Below are 20,010 nucleotides of genomic sequence, written 5' to 3' on the forward strand. Positions count from 1 at the left end.
TATATGTAATAATTATGTGATAATGTCTACTGTATTTATCAATTAAAGGTACAATATGCAAGATTTTTGCATTAAAATATCCCAAAATCACAAGGCCAGTGTTATATATTTTGTTAAGTTGATTACTTTACAATATCCCAAATGTTTCCAACTATTTTTAAATCGTGAGAAATTTTTAGATTTTAACCGAGGAAACGGGGCGTGTGATGTTAAAGATTTGTGATGTAAAAATTCTTACTTTTTTAGTGGAAACAACTATTTACAGACACAATATCTCATCAAATTAGGGATGCAAATTATCGATTAATTCATTAATCATTAATTGATTGACCTTATCGATCGATTAACGATTAACTGATAAGCGGCTATTTTCCTGAGAATGTACATTTCTCACGGTATCAATAGTGTCTTTAACATAAAAAGCTAAATATTGCTTATATACTGAACAAAAATGCATGTTATATTCCTCAAATGATGTTTTATTGTAACAGTTGGGATACGGTACAGAATGGCATTTATGTAGTTTAACAAAATTAATTATGCACAGAAAATTAAAATACATAAAAAATAATTGTGCACTGGCTCACCTGTTGCAAACATTAAGCAACATAAAATAAATGTTAAATAAAAATCTATATGGGTAGGCTTAGCCTAAACTATATTAAGTCTACATATAATAATCTATCTGGTAAACTTGAAAAACTTGAAACATTAGCAGCACTTATTGTTGCTTGGTCTGAGAAAGGTAACCGTAAGATTGACCTGGAAACTTCAAATATAGAACTGAAGGGAAGTCAATTTTCACAAATTCCCATGATCGATCGTAATTTAAATGAATGATTAATTATGCGTCTGCTGCAGTGCATATGGCCAACAGCATGACAGGGTTTGTTAAACACGCTATGTTACTCACCAAATGAATGAGAATGGCTTTTAATCCAAATGAAGGGCTAGTAGGATTGTAAAATGTTTCGATGTGAATGATAATTAAATTAAATTAATAATCAAATAGAACGACTAATAATACAACGTGTCACCAACGCCGCCTCAGATGCGTGCTTGCAGTGTGTTACGTTAGACGTGCACTGAAACGCACTGAAAACGGCAACTAAACCCAATTAATTCACAACGATTTAATAAAATAGTGTTCTGATGTTATGTAATATGACAGTCCCAAATTAATCATCGTTATTATTAGTCGTGCATTAATGCTGCTTGAGCGGCGCGCGCTGAATGAATAACCGTTGAGCACTTTGCTAGCGCGTTATTTATCTCAAAGAAGCGCAATCTATATGAGATTAGTCAGATATATACAAAATAAACATAATATTACAAATTATATCTGCACAAAATGACGTGAATGCACAAGTGAACTTGAGTTACGTGCCATTCAGAATGACTCATGTTGTGGACGCGCTCTTCCTGGAGCAACGCGACACGGCAACTAAACCCAAATACTTCACAATGTTTTATTACACTATTGTTCTCTTTATAATGTTATATAATATGACAGTCCCAATAGTCATTATTAGTCGTGCATTGCCGTTTGAGCTGCGCGCGCTAAAGATCACCCTTCAACAATTCTTAACCAAATGCATCCAATATAGGCTATGAGATAAATCAGATATAGATACACATAATACACATAATAAACGTACACATAATAAACTATTACAACTTACATTTGCACAAAACAAAAGGCTGCGAATGCACACGCAAACTTATAGTCATGATGAAGGTGTAAAACAGTCCCAAACATAACTCCGGCGCGCTCGCTTGTGTTTCGCGGTTGAGCAGCACGCACGCGCATGAACCTGCTTAATCGATGATCGATAAGTTTGATCGATTAATGTATTATCGACAATTAATCGATAATCGATTAATCGTTTGCATCCCTACATCAAATCATTAGCAACAACAATACAAACCACCAAAATCACATCAAAACTTATAAACACAGCATTTATGGCCTTTAACTGAACAGAAAAACATTTAAAAACACACATCTGAATGTCAGAGCACGTCACGTGATGCATCTGAACCAATCACGGTGTCAGAAATTGACATCAGCCAATGAGATTTCGCTTTTAGGGTTAAACGCCCATTGTACTTTCACGATTGGTTGCTGATAAAAAGCAAATTACCATATTTGGATCCGACAGCATTGTAAAGCAGAGAGAGAGAGCTTGTATGTGATGACGGGGTGCAGACAGAGATCGCGGATCATGATGATTTATATCACCAACTTTTGTTGAATTTTGGAGAAATCTACAGACGCAAACAGATAAAGTGTAGTAAAATAAAGACCTAAATGTGTATTTTGGACTTTTTTTCTCCACAATTCTGAAAGAAGACGTGTTATTGAAGACAAAGCCCAAAATCTCAAAATTGACCAGTGAAAGAAAAACTATGCTTTTGCCTGCCGTGTCTCGCCTTAAATACTTTATCTCATTTGATTATTTTCCTTCTCATTAGGAATTTGATGGACTTAAAGCAAAACATCAATTACAAATAACGGTAACACTTTACCATGAATAAAAATACTTCAAAAGCATTTATTAACCTTAATTTCAACATTTACTAATACATTATGGAAATCAAAAGTTGTATAAGTTAATGTAATTTAATGAACTTGAGCTTACATGAACTAACAATGAACAGTTGTATTTTTATACTAACATAATAAAGATTAATAAATACTGTAACACATGTATTGCTCATTTTTATTTTTAGTTAATAGTTAGGACCTTATTTTAAAGTGTCACCCGATTAAAAAATGAATGCCACATTGAGTTCATAACAAATTACTCGTACTAATATTAAAAAACATATGTAAAACTTGCATGGGACACTCTCAAATGGTTGACATTTATAAATGTATAAACGTATAAATACAGTACTTTTAGCATCATAGAGCAAACTAACGTTTGTCATAAAAATAATTGCATGATTTTCCTTCTCCTCTCCCAGACAGAGTAAAGAGCTGCGGACCAACCAAGCGAAGACCTCGATGGAGAGCAGCAAAGCCATCAGTCAAGACAAAAGCATAAAGAACAAGGCTGAGAGGGAACGGTAATAACAACTGCTCCCCTTTAACGCTCACACCACCCGCGCTACGTTATAGCTGCACTTTCCGTCGGGCTTTGCCTGTTTTTGGAGACATTGCTATTACAGTGTAATGACCAAACAGAACCATCTTGTGCAATTTCATCCGTATAATTTGGGAGAACACCATCTAACTATTATTCTATTCTTTCTGATTGCATTAGTGATGCTCTGCACTAGTTTCCATCATTTCAAAATGCGACTTTCTTGTTATTCTCTCCAAATTTGAGCATTCAGGGAATACGTCATTCAGGAAAATAACAAAAATAACAAAAAAACTTTCCTTAAAGGTCCCATATTGTAGACCTTTCTGCAGTTTTATTTTAGGTTTTGATGTCCTTAAAGGATTCGTTCACTTTCCAAAAATTTTTGCTGATAATTTACTCTCCCCGATGTCATCCAATATATCCATGTCTTTCTTTCTTCAGTCGAAAAGAAATTTAGGTTTTTGAGGAAAACATTCCAGGATTTTTCTACACCGAATGGTAGGGGTGTAACGGTACGCAAAAATCACGGTTCGGTACGTACCTCGGTTTTAAAGTCACGGTTCGGTTCATTTTCGGTACAGTAAGGGAAAGAAATGCAAAACATTAAAATGCTGGTTGTTTACTATAAACTTTTTTTAACAATTTGTTTACACTTTTTTAAACACACTTTTTAATAAAATATAATTAATAAAAAATATATACAATAAAAAAAGAATAAGAAATAAAATACTGCTGCAAAGTTCTCCACTAAATAAAATACTCTTAAACCAATACTGGCCATGACGCTAGCTAGCGAGAGGCTGGGCTAAAGCTGTGTATGTGGTGATCGGGCCGAATTTTAGGCAGTAGATTTTAGACAGCAGTAACCGAACCCGACCCAAGCCCGACAGGCATAAAGATATTTATGTCCGAGCCCGACCCGAGAGTTAAAATCCCATTTTTTTTCTCATACTAATGACACATGTACGTTTGTTTGTGTGGAAAGCCCGCTTTTGTTAAGCAACTGAAAGGCATTTGGAAATGTCCACAGATGAGCGCATCAGCGCGCATGGAGCAACAAGCTCTCTTAACACAGGCGCGCTTGCACGCGTTTCGTTGTCACAGCAACATAAACAAATTTCCGCACAAAGGAAGACCGATGTTATGGTAATATTTTACATGTATTTGAATCACAAAAACGATTAATCAGATTTAATCAGTGCAACGCGGAGACTTCCGACACTTAATATGTTCGTGTGGAAACTCGGAATTGACGTATGTTCCGCACACAAAACTAGCCTAATTTACGTGACAGATTGCATTCGGTGCACATGTGAACCGTACCGAAAGTCCTGTACCGAAACGGTCCGGTACGAATACATGTACCGTTACACCCCTACCGAATGGACTTTAATGGCAACCATTAATCCCAATGTTCAAAATAATTTTTTTACACATTTTTTTTAAGCCAGTGCCATCTAATGGTTAAAAGTTATAAGCAATAATCTACTTCTAGGCTTTAAAGGGGTGGTTGATTATGATTTCACTTTTCTAACTGTAGTTAGTGAGTAATGTTGCTGTTTGATCATTAACAAAGTTACAAAGTTACACTTCTGCAAAGTTACAACGCTCAAAGTTCAAAGCAAAGGGAGATATTTTATTTTACAGAAATCGTTTTTAAGAACTACAACAAACGGCTGGTAGAAAAAAAAAATATTTATTTTTTATTTATTTTTTTATTCAATGCCACAAGAACAAGAGGTATTACATATTCACAATATCACATTAACATTAGCTGCCAGGAAGAGAGAAAAAACAAAAACAAAAAAGGTATATGATTTACATAAAATCCAGTGCTTTCAAAGCATTACATGTTTTCATTGCTTTTTTGTTTTTAGTTTGTTCCAAAAGATGTACATATAGGGTAAAGTCATTTATAAAATGTGGAAAATTTGGTTTATCTTGAGCCCACTTCTTTTTATGTATATGGTATTTTCCTAATAAAACAAATAACTGTATAAGATGTTGTTCTTTACATTCAAAATTGTCATTCTGAGTATAAAAAAGCACATCAAAAACACTAATTTCCATCATACACTTCAGTTTTCTATTAATAATGGTTTCTAAATCTTTCCAAAATAATCTTGAGTAAATACAGTGAAAAAACAGATGCAAAATTGTTTCTTTTTCTATTGCACAAAATTCACAAGTATATGAAATGTTTAAATCTTTCCAAAACATGCTTAGCAGGAACGGCTGGTAGAAACTACACAACATTCCTCCCGGGTTAGTGACATCACCAACCCTAACATTTACATAAACCCCGCCCCCGGAACACGATTTATAGATTATCAAGACAGAATATGCTAATCAGCAACTAGAAGATTACTACACATAAGCTTCATAAATTCATCAACTAACCATTCAGAAATGTCCTGTTCTTCTACATGTTGTCACTTCTTCTTGAGTCTCTCCATCTTTCTGACTCCGGTTTGAACATTAAAGCCTAAAAGTTTTTGAAATGTCAGTGCATGTGTGTGAGAGGTAAAAGGAAACAAGCTCTTGTAGCTCCGCCCCCTGTGCCGGGAGCAGCAGCTCATTTGCATTTAAAGGGACAGACACAAAACGGTGTGTTTTTGCTCACCCTCAAAAAGTGACAATTTTAACATGATATATAAAAATATCTGTGGGGTATTTTGAGCTGAAACTTCACATACACACTCTGGGGACATCAGAGACTTATTTTACATCTTGTGAAAAGCGTATTATACCACTAATTTAAAAACTGTCCATTACTCCACTGATATTGTTTCTGCAGGAGAGTTCGAGAGCTCAACAGCACGAACACAAGGAAGTTTCTTACAGAAAGAAAGAGGGTAACGATTTTAATCCTGTTTCAGATGTGTGTGTTTTTTTTTCAAAAGCATGTTTCTAATTATGTAAATGAACATGGGCGTTGATTGACAGCTCGCCATGAAACAGTCCAAAGAGAGCGAGCAGCTCCAGGCGGCTCAGCGTGAACAACTCGAGCGGCTGGAGAAACACAACGAGGAGGTATTTCAATGCTTGGGTCGTTCCTGCTGTGCTGTACCGTTTCACCTCGGTAACCTCCACATAATGAATGTACTTCTGTAATTAATTATGCATATCCATATAAAGGTATAGCAGACGTTCAGAAGCGCCCAGACTTCTCTTTCATATTTTGAATCAATTGAAATGTTGATTTGATCAAACGGGATACATGTTTTAGAGAAGCAAACCAGATAACCAACATCACAAAACACCACTGAATTCATTGATCCTTAATGATGTTGATTTCCCAGCAAAATGATGTCACTTCCTTGAAGATGATGTCATTAACCCCTTATATTGGCATAGCCACAGCCATTACATATTTAAAACAGTAATATCCTATACTAAACCTAAACTAATCTTGACAAACTATATATCACAAGCTTACAATCTCTAGTTTACATATTTGGTGACTGATTTTCAAAATAAATTACAGAGGAGCCGTAATTTATCAATTTGCAACAAGAATATGTTCATTCTCCTAATGCGTGTTCAGACCTTTATTTTGAAATAGTGATGAACATGAAAAATCATGAAAGAATGGTAGAAACCTCCGTTTGTTTTCATGCCAAGAGTTCAAAAGATAGCATCCATTCAATTCTTTTAGAAAAAAAGGTCTGAAAATGATTTAAATATAAAGAAAATAATAATAGATTCAGCATTAGTGATGTGGCAGCGAGCTATAATGCACATACGTGATCTTTTGTGTTTCTTAGAGGTTGAATTCATTTCAAAATCTGCCAAACTTCCAACACTACTTCTGAATAGGATGTCTACTTCATAAATTGTATGAAAATTGTAAAAATAATGGTTCAGATCACTCAAACAACTTATGGAAATAAAGCCTGATATAAGAAATGAAACAGTGTATTGAAACTAGGCATAATATTTTTAAAAAATCATGTTTTTGTTGGGTATTGTATTTGATACATCAGGCTTTTATGGCTCATATAGTATGATATAGTGAAAATATGGTGGGGGAAAAAAATTTTTATTCAGAGGCCCAAACTGAGCAAAAATATGAAATTTGATGGAATGATGCTGATATTTATATGGACAAAATTTAGATAAAATGCATGTAATGTAAATCAATGATATCTTAATACTGACATCAAATGCATATAAATATCACTCATATATCTGCCAATAATGTCTTAGTAAGATGAGTTTAATTTAAATTAATTTAAATTCAATTACATTTATATTGTAAACACATTTTATTTATTAATTTGTAATTTAAATGCTTAGTTTTAGGATCAAATCTCTGTAGTTTTATAACATATAATGCAATGCAATACAATGATGATTGAGAGATGAACAAATAAATCTTCATCAAAAGCCTGATGATCATATTTGAGACTCACATTTGAACATGATTTGACTAAAAAAGCAATATATGGACAATCAAGTAAACTTAAGTTGCTTCAGTCCAGTAAGTGAAATATCAGTAACGATATTAAAGTTATTCTTATGTTGACTTGATAATACAAATTTCACAGCAAAAAGATTAAGCTGAAGGTGGACGTTTGTACAGTTACACTAAAAGGCTTTTACTTGCTAAAAAAAGTATAAATTATCAATAAAATGACAGACGGCATAGATTGAGTGTAACAGGTTTTTTAGCAAAAAATTAATCATGCTGACCATTAAAAAAATAAAAAAAAATAAATAAATATAGCTGCAAGCAGCGATTACGGGCCCAAGCCGGTGGCACCGCCACCCCGGTGCCTTTAGTTGCACTAAAGGCACCAAGGTGGCGGTGCCACCGGCTTGGGCCCTCCATCGCTGCTTGCAGCTATATTTATTTATTTATATATATATATATATATATATATATATATATATATATATATATATATATAAAACCGCCACCCCGGTGCGTTTAGGGTTCCTGTGCACGACGGGCAATAACGTAACTCCGCTTTGACTGTCGAGAAGAAGTCTGCTTTAGAGCTTGCATCAGTGTGGGTTCTGCAAAAGTGCGCATCGAGGGCACATATCAACCACAAAGTATGAGTGAACACCCTTCTGAAACCTAAAATGAAAAATTAGACACCCTGCTACAGTCTCATGGACTTAACGGACACATGAAATCAGCAGCCATTGTAAGTACACAACACCGAAAATTCCTATGAAGTGTGGTATATATATTCATTGAAATTACTGTACTTTAAAACACTTGTTTAAAAGAAAAAACACATGTATACATAGTATAAAACACTAGATGGCACAATATACCTATTTTTAATAGAGTCTTTCTGCCCCCTCCCCACACACACAGACAGGGGGGGGCTGTCTGTGTGTGTGCCCTCCCTCCCCTCTCCACACAGACACACACACAGACACACACACACACACACACACACACACACACACACACACACACACACACTGGCAGGGGGAACTCTGTCAGAGAGAGGCAGAGAGAGACAAAACCACATTCAAACCAAAATATCTGACTTCCTGTTGGTCGGAGCTAATGACTGTAAATCAGAAAGTTGTCCGGCTCGATGTGCACAATATACATACCAAGTTTTGTGACTGTAGGTAAAACTAACCTTTTAGTTTACTAAAGTTTGTCAAAAGTAACACACTTCCTGCTGCCAGTTGGTGGCGCTATAACTTTGACTCACATTAGTTACATCCATGTGATCGCTCTCTTACAACAAACACGCTACTGAAGTTTCATCAAGATCAATTAATGTATGAAGACGTTATAACACATCGTGTTTCTCTTTTCTCGCCATAATTTCGTTTCCTCGCCACGGCCAAACTGTTCGAGATATCAAAAATCCGTCAGCAATTTAGTATCCTCAATGTCTTGACGTCATGCTGACCGAGTTTGGTTGCGATTGAATGAATTTTCTAGAAAGAGTGTTTCAAATGCCAGAACATGCGTTTTCATACCACCCACAATTTATGTATCATTGTCTCTTATCTGTTTTAACTCTGTACTTGTGTTTGTCTTTGTTGTAATTTTCTTTGTAGCAATCTCTTTTTATCCGAACCAAATTTCTCCTTAGGGAGACGAATAAAGATACCATGACCTTGATTCCAGGGGGAGCTGTCGAGCCCCCCTGCCACGCCCGGGTACCAGCTTCAGCGGGTTCTGACCTGTGTGCAAAATTTCAAGAGTTTTCGAGCACGTTAAGGGCCCCAAAAGTGCCCGAGATTTTGCACACAGCAGAGAAAGGGTTAAACTAAACTACCGGTAGCCCCCCTCCTCACACACACACACACACATACACAGATCCCCCCCTCCCCTCCCCACCCAGTTTTCGAGCACGTTAAGGGCCCCAAAAGTGCCCGAGATTTTGCACACAGCAGAGAAAGGGTTAAACTAAACTAGCCCCCCTCCTCACACACACACACACACACACACAGATCCCCCCTCCCCACCCCACACAGACAGACACACACACACAAACAGAATGGCAGAGAGACAGAGAGAGACACAATTCACATTCAAACCACAATATCTGACTTTCTGTTGGTCGGAGCTAATGACTGTAAATTAGAAAGTTGTTCGGCTTGATAAGATCAAAATACACGCTGAGTTTTGTAACTGTAGGTAAAACTATAACTAAGTTATAACACACTTTATGCATCCTTTTTTAATCATAAATTTGTTTCCTCGCCACGGCCAAACCGTTCGAGATATCAAAAATCCGTCCGCAATTTAGCATCCACCATGTCTTGACTTCATGCACACCGAGTTTCGTGGTCATCGGATGAATTCTCTGGGAGAAGTGTTTCAAATGCCAGAACATGCGTTTCCATACAGCCCATAATAGCCGACTTCCTGTTGGACTGGCGTAAAACTTAGAGCACGAAAGTTGTTCGGCCCGATGAGATCTATATGTGTACCGAGTTTCATATTATTACATGCAAGCGTGTTTGATATATGGACATGTTTTTGAATCCCATTCCAGGGGGCGCTGCCGAGCCCCCCTGCCACGCCCGGGTCCCAGCTTCAGCGCGGTCCTAATGGCCGCGGGTTCTGACATTTGTGCAAAGTTTCAAGAGTTTTTGAGCACGTTAAGGCCCCCAAAAGTGACCAAAAGGTAGTAATATAATAATAATAATAAAGAAGAAGAAGAAGAAGAAGAAGAATAATAAATAAATATATATATATATATATATAAATAAATATAGCTGCAAGCAGCGATTACGGGCCCAAGCCGGTGGCACCACCACCCCGGTGCCTTTAGTTGCACTAAAGGCACCGAGGTGGCGGTGCCACCGGCTTGGGCCCTCCATCGCTGCTTGCAGCTATATTTATTTATATATATATATATATATATATATATATATATATATATATATATATATATATAAAAACGCCACCCCGGTGCGTATTATATACCGGTATATATATACCGGTATGTGTGTATATCAATATATGATATACATATATATATATATATATATATATATATATATATATATATATATATATATATATATAATTAAAATGTTTGGGTGATAAACTATTCTTTATTATAGGCTTTGTATTTCACTGACGTTCCAATATTGAAAAATGATCCTCTTCAAATACGCAAAAATGTGCTTTGAAACATCACAGTGGAGCTGTGCTTACTGTGAACGGTACGAACTGTACAAATGACTATTTAAACAGAGCAGTGTAATTTTTATATGTTAGGTTGACTATTATATTAAGGCTATAATGAACATACTGCGATGTCAAGATTGCAATGCACGTGTGTGTGTGTGTGTGTGTGTGTGTGTGTGTGTGTGTGTATGTGTGTGTGTGTTGTTTTGTTCATACAAGACATCATTCAAACTGCAAGTGTTATCTTATATTTGTGTACACTCGCAATAAAACACATTGGGCTTTTGTTAAACTATAAACTCTTGTCAAACTGTAACCTACAACTGTCACCCAACCAAAATCTCTCTCTCTCACACACACACACACACACGCGCGCACACACACACACACACACAAACACACACACACACACACACACACAGTTTAAAAGCAAAAAAAATGTATCCAACCTCATTTAAAAACAGTCTGTCGGTGCCATCTTTTGGACATTCATCATATTGCATTGGTTTTAATTTCTTGTCCTCAAACAGAGCAGTAATCTGTTTATTTTAAGCAGCAAAGATCAGCAGCAGGAGTCCGATTTCATTTACTCTAAGAACAATAGGCTATTGAACTCACAATTCAAGCAATCCACCCCGAACTATAGAGCCAAATCATGAAACTAAAAAGCGCACGGTTGAGACAAAGATAATTTTACTTGCCCAACCTGATTAGAACATGGGGCGTTTTCATATTTTCTAACATGATACAGTTAAGCAACCTCACACGACGAGTCCTCTTTTCATGAATACCACCATCACAATTGAAAAATTGACATTGATTTCATACAACAGTTCAATAAATGCATAAAATGAGTCACTTACACTTTAGATGCAATGTTCCTGTTTTTGTTCCGTTTCAGCAGCGAAAATAGTTCAACAAAGATCACAGCAGAACCATCGCGCATCTCACAGTGTTTTTTCATTAGTGAATGATTCCGCTTTTTTAAAGAATCGCTTGACTCAAAGATTCAATGATCAATCAATAGACATCTGTCTCATTCATTAATGACTCAGTCGTTCGAACTATGGAAGCTTATGAGTAGCAATATTCAATTTGATATGTAATATGCAAAATGACAATTCAATATGTAAAATGGCAATGCATTTCTGTAATTACATTTACATTTTCCCATACATTTGTGCAACGTTTGGTGCAAAATGAAAATGCAATTATATAATTTACATTTGCCATTTCATACACTAGGTTTAATATGTAAATTGAATACATATTTTAACGCTTTATAAGTTGCAAAATGAAAATGTATTACAGAAATGATTAGATATGTGTAACATGTTCAAGCAACAACTGTTGCAAAATGATCATTCAAATGTTATTTTTCTCAATTGCATTTACACTCACAGTCAATACACTTACGATTGCATTTTCATTCAATGTCCCGCGATGTATGTAGCAAAATTCAATGTGCACATTGAAAATGCATTAAATACATTAAAACGGGCGTTAAATACACTAGCAGATGAAGTGGAGCGTGAACAGAGAAACGGTAGTATTTCCGAAGATTGTTACGCGTATGTAGGTGATAGAACAAATACGTTGTTGGAACGTCTGGGAGAATTGTCTGCCTTATCTGTTCACGCTCCACTTCATCTGCTAGTGTATTTAACGCCAGTATTATCTCTGCCGCCGCCATGTTTCCAACATCTCAAAAAGCACGTTATGTTTACCTGTTGCCGTGCCCGTGCCCCGCCTTCACGCAGTGATTGACATGGCGCGAGGGGGCGGAGACAAACGTGATCTGCTCGGAATGCATTTTCAATGTGCACATTGAATTTTGCTACATACATTGCGGGACATTGAATGAAAATGCAATCGTAAGTGTCTTGACTGTGAGTGTAAATGCAATTGAGAAAAATAACATTTGAATGATCATTTTGCAACAGTTGTTGCTTGAACATGTTACACATATCTAATCATTTCTGTAATACATTTTCATTTTGCAACTTATAAAGCGTTAAAATATGTATTCAATTTACATATTAAACCTAGTGTATGAAATGGCAAATGAAAATTATATAATTGCATTTTCATTTTGCACCAAACGTTGCACAAATGTATGGGAAAATGTAAATGTAATTACAGAAATGCATTGCCATTTTACATATTGAATTGTCATTTTGCATATTACATATCAAATTGAATATTGCTACTCATAAGCTTCCATAATGAACGACTCGTTTGAACGAATGAATCAATGACTCGCTCATTAAGACGGTCGCCTGGCTACACTTAAAGGTTTAGTGTTATGTTCAAAAGTATAGCCTATCATTCTTTCCAACGATCGTTAATTAACTTATATTTAAAACAATCTCATAACATTATTTAATGCATTGTTATTTTTTAGTTTAAAATAATTAATTTGATCAGCCACAGGGTGTCCCTATAGTGTCTTATTATTCGAAATAATTGAATTTATTGATCAAATTTAGAAATTAAAAATGAAATATGAAGCATACATTTAATAAGAGTAGGGGTGTGACTAGGTACAGATATTAGGCTACAATATACAGATTTAAATATATCATCGCGCTCCACCGTCGATTTGAGATTGCAATGCACGTGTGTGTGTGTGTGTGTGTGTGTGTGTGTGTGTGTGTGTGTGTGTGTGTGTGTGTGTGTGTGTGTGTGTGTGTGTTAAAATAATTTAGTTTAGTTAGAGAACGGGCACTAACCTATTAAAACCTGAACGTGTCCGCTTAATAAATCGTGAGTTGAACGAGAGTCGCAGCAAAGATCAGTCCAATTTCATTAATCATCATGGGTGAAGAGCTGACTGAAAAGATGATGACGGAATATTTTGTGTAAAAACGACTATTTAAGCGAATCTGTCATTGTACTGTTTTATTGTTTTCCATTAAGAATAATAGGCTATTGAACTCGCAATTCAAGCAATAACGCGTTCACGGCGAGGAACGAGCAGAACAGAGTGAATGTGTTTTAGTTCATTCCTACTGGACTTCCAGTACTTACTTTCGCTTTTAAGTTAGCGATTTAAAAGCTCCCGCCGGTGTCACACGTCGATTAACCGGTGGGAAAATATCCTCACACAGTCACCCTAATAAATATATATTTATGTCTGAACTATTTTGATCTCATTTAGACCTTTCATGCTGGCATTGACTGTCATACATCACTAGAGGGCAGTATAGCCCTGTATGACTTGATTTTTATTAAATAGCCCTATTCTGGCCTATTCTGTTGGTCTGAGCTAATGACTGTAAATTAGAAAGTTGTCCGGCTCAAGGAGAAGAATACATATATAGATTTTTGTGACTGTAGGTAAAACTAACCCCCCCTCTTGGGTCAAAAGTATCTTGAAAGTGACACACTTCCTGCTGCCAGTTGGTGGCGCTATAACTTTGACTCACAATAGTCACATCCATGTGATCGGCCTCTTACAGCGAACACACTGCTGAAGTTTCATCAAGATCAATTAATGTATGAGGATGTTATAACAAACTTCCTGTTTTCAATATTCGCCATAAATTCATTTCCTCGCCACGGCCAAACCGTTCGAGATATCAAAAATCCCCTCGCAATTTATCATCCTCCATGTCTTGGCTTCATGCACACCGAGTTTCGTGGTCATCGGATGAATTCTCTAGGAGAAGTGTTTCAAATGCCAGAACATGCGTTTCCATACAGCCCATAATAGCCGACTTCCTGTTGGACTGGCGTAAAACTTAGAGCACGAAAGTTGTTCGGCCCGATGAGATCTATAAGTGTACCGAGTTTCATATTATTACATGCAAGCGTGTTTGATATATGGACATGTTTTTGAATCCCATTCCAGGGGGCGCTGCCGAGCCCCCCTGCCACGCCCGGGTCCCAGCTTCATCGCGGCTCTAATGGCCGCGGGTTCTGACATTTGTGCAAAGTTTCAAGAGTTTTTGAGCACGTTAAGGCCCCCAAAAGTGCCCAAAAGGTAGTAAAATAATAATAATAATAATAATAATAAATAATAATCCGAAGGAAAACAATAGGGCCTTCGCCTTTTCAAGGCTTGGGCCCTAAAAATAGAGGAAGGAAAAAAAGAAACATTAGGAATATTTCTAAATCCTAATAAATTACTAAAATGGTTTTGTTCTTAAAATATTGGATACAAATATTTTTAAAGATATATACAGTATATAATAGTGTGGTATGACAATATAATGCACAGCAGGAATGGCCCGTTTGATGATGCATGAATCTGTCATGTGGATGTAATATATCACTCACCATGAATTTTATTCTGCTCTTTTATTTAGCTGTTGAACTCGTGCTATGCAAAATCACAATGCCAAGGTAGGACTTTCCTCTCTTAAATCAATTTTACACCGCCTCCCCTTCCCATGATTCTTTCATTTCTCCCCGTATGGAAGTCCAGTCCATCACGTGTGTGAGTTATCGCTCGTCCTCCACACGTTCACAGACTACTGAGCAGACAGACGCGGTCGAGCCGTTCCTCACGGGGTCTCTGTTTATTTTGCCCGTCAGGAAGCTTGAAATCATCTGGAGACGTCAGTGCGTGTTCATGCTATAAACAACTGTGTAAAAAATTTATTGAATTCTGAATTTTGCCTCTTGTACCACAAAAGTGAAACTTATCTCCTCAGTTACTCACCGTCATGCCACTGCAAACCCTTTTTGTTCTGAGTTCACTCAGTTCTGTCGAGATCCAAAAAGGACAAAATAATCCAAACTTTTCACCTTTTGCCTTGTTTTCCAGTACAAATACCTAAACATTCTTAAAGCAAGATATATGTGTATCACAAACCCAGTCTGGAGCCGCACGGGTATATCTGTGGCGATATCCAACTATACATTGTATGGGTCAAAATTATCCATTTTTCTTTTATGCCAAAAATCATTAGGATATTAAGTAAAGATCATGTTCCATGAAGATATTTAGTAAATGTCCTACCGTAAATATATAAAACATGTATTTTTGTGAGTGAATGCAGCACAATCGTGAACATAAATGCACAACTTTAAAGGAGATTTTCTCAATGTTTACATTTTTTTGCTCCTCAGATTCCAGATTTTCAATAGTTGTATCTCAGCCAAATATTGTCCTATCCTAACAAACCATACAGCAATGGAAAGATGATTTATTCAGCTTTCAGATTATGTATACATCTCAATTTCAGAAACTTGACCCATGTGACTGGTTTTGTGGTCCAGGGTCACATATTTACTTGAAAAGCAAAGTCATTTAAGAGATTAAGTATTGTTTTCTGAATGATAATGTACCAAAAATGAAGTTTATGGTTAAAACAAGAAAAGAATATCCGCCAATAGGGTCATAAAAATAAACTTATTTCAAGAGGAAGACATTTTTTTAATTTATATTTGTCAATATTTTTCTTGCCATACAAGACTTGACCCATGACTTCTCAAGTAAATGTATCTTGATTCAAGAATGTTTAGATATTTGTACTGGAAAACAAGACAAAAATATTTTTTGTGTGCATAATGCATGAACTATTTCTTTAACATGTTTCACATTGCAAATGTTCACAACTCAAGACATGTTTTTTGTCTGCTGGAGGATTGTTTCTTTTGCTGTTGATTTTAAATGCAGTGCATACATTAGTTGATTTTTCCACCACTTCATCTACTACAATCACCAGAGGAAACGCTGAACGTCACATTGCATTTCCACTGATGTCCTATAAACCGCTTCCCAGCCGGCCTAATCTAACTAAAGCACAGGACGTGTCATGTGACCAACTTCAAAATGTTGTTTGTGAGCTTGCAATATCCTCCATACAAAAAGTTTGTTCCCCAGCACACATCTCATGTTGAGATGTCATTCAATAAACAGGATTTGTGAAATCCAGGGCTTTTTATAACCCGGGTCTCTCTCGACAGCATGACCTCTAGAGGCCGGCGCTGTAATTCCTCATTATAGAGATCATGATATTTCCCATGTTCCTCTTTCTCTAGTGTGTAATGTTGTTGAGTTCTTCTCTATATCAGTGTCAGTGTTTCTGAACTCCTGAAACGCCTCCATTGTAGTCTTGAGTTTCTTCCGGGAACGAACACGTCACAATATTCCTCATTTAAATAATTAATATGCAGAATAAAGAGGCGGGGCCTGGTTGAGTTAGTTAAACTGGCGGTTATGGTAAGGGGCGGGATATTTCCCAAACACACTCGAAGCGATCGACCAATCACAACACACTGCTCCAGCCAACCAATCAGAGCACAGTGTGCTTTTCAGAAGGAGGGGCTTCAAGGAGACAGGAAGTAAACAGAGCGTTACTGACAGACTGGGAAGAGAGGAGCTGCAACAATGGGGAATATGAGGAAAATAATCAACATTCAAGCAGGAAAACCTGTTCTAGTAGAGCCAAAAAACATCAAGACTTTGTAAAAGGGCATAACATGGCTTTTTTAACGTACCTCACTGTCATTACAGGCCAAAGAGACTCAGCACATGAGGACACAAGAGAGGACAGACCGACGACCAATCAAACTCACGGCTCATTTGAGGTCACACAGTGAGAACGCACCCGTAAACACACTTTTCACTCTTAAATGCACTAGAATCTGTTTTAGTGATGTCTGCTTCATATTTATTTACATTTTATGAATATTGAAATATTTATGAATATTGTATATGAGCAAACAGATGCTTTATGATTTGTCGGTGACGAGATAAACAAAGCATTTGATTTTGATCTTTGCTTTACAGTAACTTTAAGGTCAACATGAAATTAAAATCGACTATATTTATTTTTTAAAGAGACATTCCTGGTATTATTGTGAATGATTCACCAGTGCGTATTATTATAAAGAATAAAAGTCTTTTACAAAATATGATAACTTGATTAACCCTGGTTGTAAACCGGCGATAGCTATTCTGGTACAGAACACCAACTTTTTATCACACAATCAATTTATTTTTGTATATTCAGAAATATATTTTGTACATATGCCATTACCTGAGTAAAATTAATTGTGAATGCTTTTTCATGTTGATTTTAAATATTCTCTACAGTGGAATATAGCTGTAAAATATAAACAGCAAAATATAAATGATGTATTTGAGTCTTTAGAAAAAACACTGTTTTTCATACTGATATATTATAAAGATCATGCAAAATACTTGTTGTACATGTGTTGCATTGATAGTAGACTTGGTAGACTTTGTGTTTTCATCCTTAAATGTTCTTTCTTCAAGATTTTGAAATGCTTGTGATGTTCCTTATTTTTGAATGGCTGTGGATAAAATCTGCTCAATGACTTCATGAAGTTCAAGGTTCATTACAGATCATTACTGATTACCACAGAAACGTTCCGAGTTACTTGACTGTAACCCTGTTCCCTGAAAAAGCTACAGTCGATGCTGCGCTGCTTAGCGCATTGGGAACGTCTTTAATCGTGACCTGCTGTGAATATAGTGTGTAAACACGTCGATGGAATCGACCGGAAGTAATATAGCCTTGGTCGGTGACGTCATCGGCGCGCACCCGCGACACGAGGCTATAATTAGATGAGCCGCAGGTGCATCGTCAGGATATTTTGTCTGAAGAGCAGTCCTGGGACATCATCAGCACGGCAAAGTAGCGCAGCATCTCGTTCCGCTTTTTCAGGGAACAGGGTTACAGTCAAGTAACCCTGAACGTTCCCTTTCAAAAGCTACAATCGATGCTGCGCTGCTGTAGTCTGGCCACTGCACGAACGATCGCCCCGAGCAGTTCTCCTTTTATTATCACGGGAGGAACGCTCGTATGCGGCAAACTCACGAGATTAAATGTCCTCTGCCCGAGCCGAAGAAGCGCCGAGGCACGCTTCGGTAGTCAGGCAAAAGGACATCGCGATCTGGAGAGAGAGCAAGCGAAAAGGACGCACCCGTCTCTCGCTTCTCAGCCAGATCGACACGCGAGCCCCACAATCGCATTGTAGGTGCCACCCCTTTGAAATAAGCAAAGCGAACGCGAAGCACTTTAACTGTGAACATTCCACCGTGCTCGAATTCACCATGCTCAAACACAAGGGCAGCTGCTCTTTCCCAAACAAACAAAGCAGTAAGCGTGTGTATCCAGTTCTGAATAGGACGAGAACATGGAGGGACACAGCGCTTACTCCGTTGACACATTTCTCTTTCTCCTTTACTTTTTCTAAACTCCTTTTTAGATCGTAGAGAGATGAGAAAGAGAAAATCTGCACACTGTCAGTGATAAACTAAATAACTCCTAACAAAGATCTGTAGTAGATAGAGAGGAGATAAATGCTTGCACACCAAACACAGAGAGATCTCTGAAGACAAAAGACCTGACGATGCACCTGCGGCTCATCTAATTATAGCCTCGCGTCGCTGGTGCGCGCCGATGACGTCACCGACCAAGGCTATATTACTTCCGGTCGATTCCATCGACGTGTTTACACACTATATTCACAGCAGGTCACGGTTAAAGACGTTCCCAATGCGCTAAGCAGCGCAGCATCGATTGTAGCTTTTGAAAGGGAACAGAAATCACTCCAGTGGTTTGTAAAAACAGGGAACACTTGACCAGACAAGGTTAGTAGATCTAATGACTTCACTACTATTGGTTGTCGCTCCTGGAAGTTTTCTATCAAGCTTTAGTTACATGCTAGTATATGAACCATGTAATTTAAAAGACATTAGTGGTCATTATAACGCATTTTAAACTATATATATCACAATGTGATTTTGCAGGAATGTTAATCAGGTGCTAAAAATACTAAAAGTCTGTTGAACCAAAGGGATCCCTCAGGGTCCTAAAGGAGACACGGTTCCTGGTGGCACTCGATTTTCTCATCAACATTCTGGTCAGAAAATGTAGTCCTACGCCTAAACCTAACCCTACCCATAACTTATCCCTAAAATCAGAGAGAAATGATGGTGAATGTAGAAGCCCTAACCCTAAACTTGACATAAACTGTGAACTTGTCCCTCAAATCTGATTGGTTGATTGAAATGTTGTTTCTGGATCAGCAAAGATCATGTTTTACTCTGTGAAATCCGGTTTGTTGAAATTAATGTGATCATGTGAATGCAGCTTAAAGAATAATGAGCTTAATGAGACTTAACGCATATAATCAGGGGTGCACATAACTGGTACGCAGGTACGCATGCGCAACAAAAATCAGGAATGCGTAATGCCACTTGTGTTACTATGCGCCTTTGCGTACTTTAAGGGTAACTGTCGCCAAAATGCAACCTAGGCAGTGTTAATTTAGTTTTTTCACAGACGAAAACTAAATAAAAACCCGTTTTAA

At 37.1% G+C, this 20,010-nt stretch overlaps 1 protein-coding gene across 4 annotated transcripts in view; it reads left to right on the forward strand.

Annotated features, from left to right (window-relative positions):
- The window catches only part of plcb4a (phospholipase C, beta 4a), a 78,005-nt gene extending 59,989 nt beyond the window's left edge, over positions 1-18,016 (forward strand). For all 4 annotated transcript variants that reach the window (XM_079633618.1, XM_079633620.1, XM_079633621.1 and 1 more), the window contains exons 33-37: positions 2,971-3,072; positions 5,890-5,947; positions 6,039-6,125; positions 15,027-15,063; positions 17,183-18,016. In XM_079633618.1, the coding sequence (XP_079489744.1) occupies positions 2,971-3,072; positions 5,890-5,947; positions 6,039-6,125; positions 15,027-15,063; positions 17,183-17,268 (370 nt within the window). In that variant the 3' untranslated portion in view covers positions 17,269-18,016. The remainder of the gene's footprint in view (positions 1-2,970; positions 3,073-5,889; positions 5,948-6,038; positions 6,126-15,026; positions 15,064-17,182) is intronic.
- Positions 18,017-20,010: the final 1,994 nt, after the last annotated feature.

The sequence above is a fragment of the Phoxinus phoxinus genome (genome assembly GCF_949152265.1).
Source record: "Phoxinus phoxinus genome assembly, chromosome: 13".
NCBI lineage: Eukaryota > Metazoa > Chordata > Actinopteri > Cypriniformes > Leuciscidae > Phoxinus > Phoxinus phoxinus.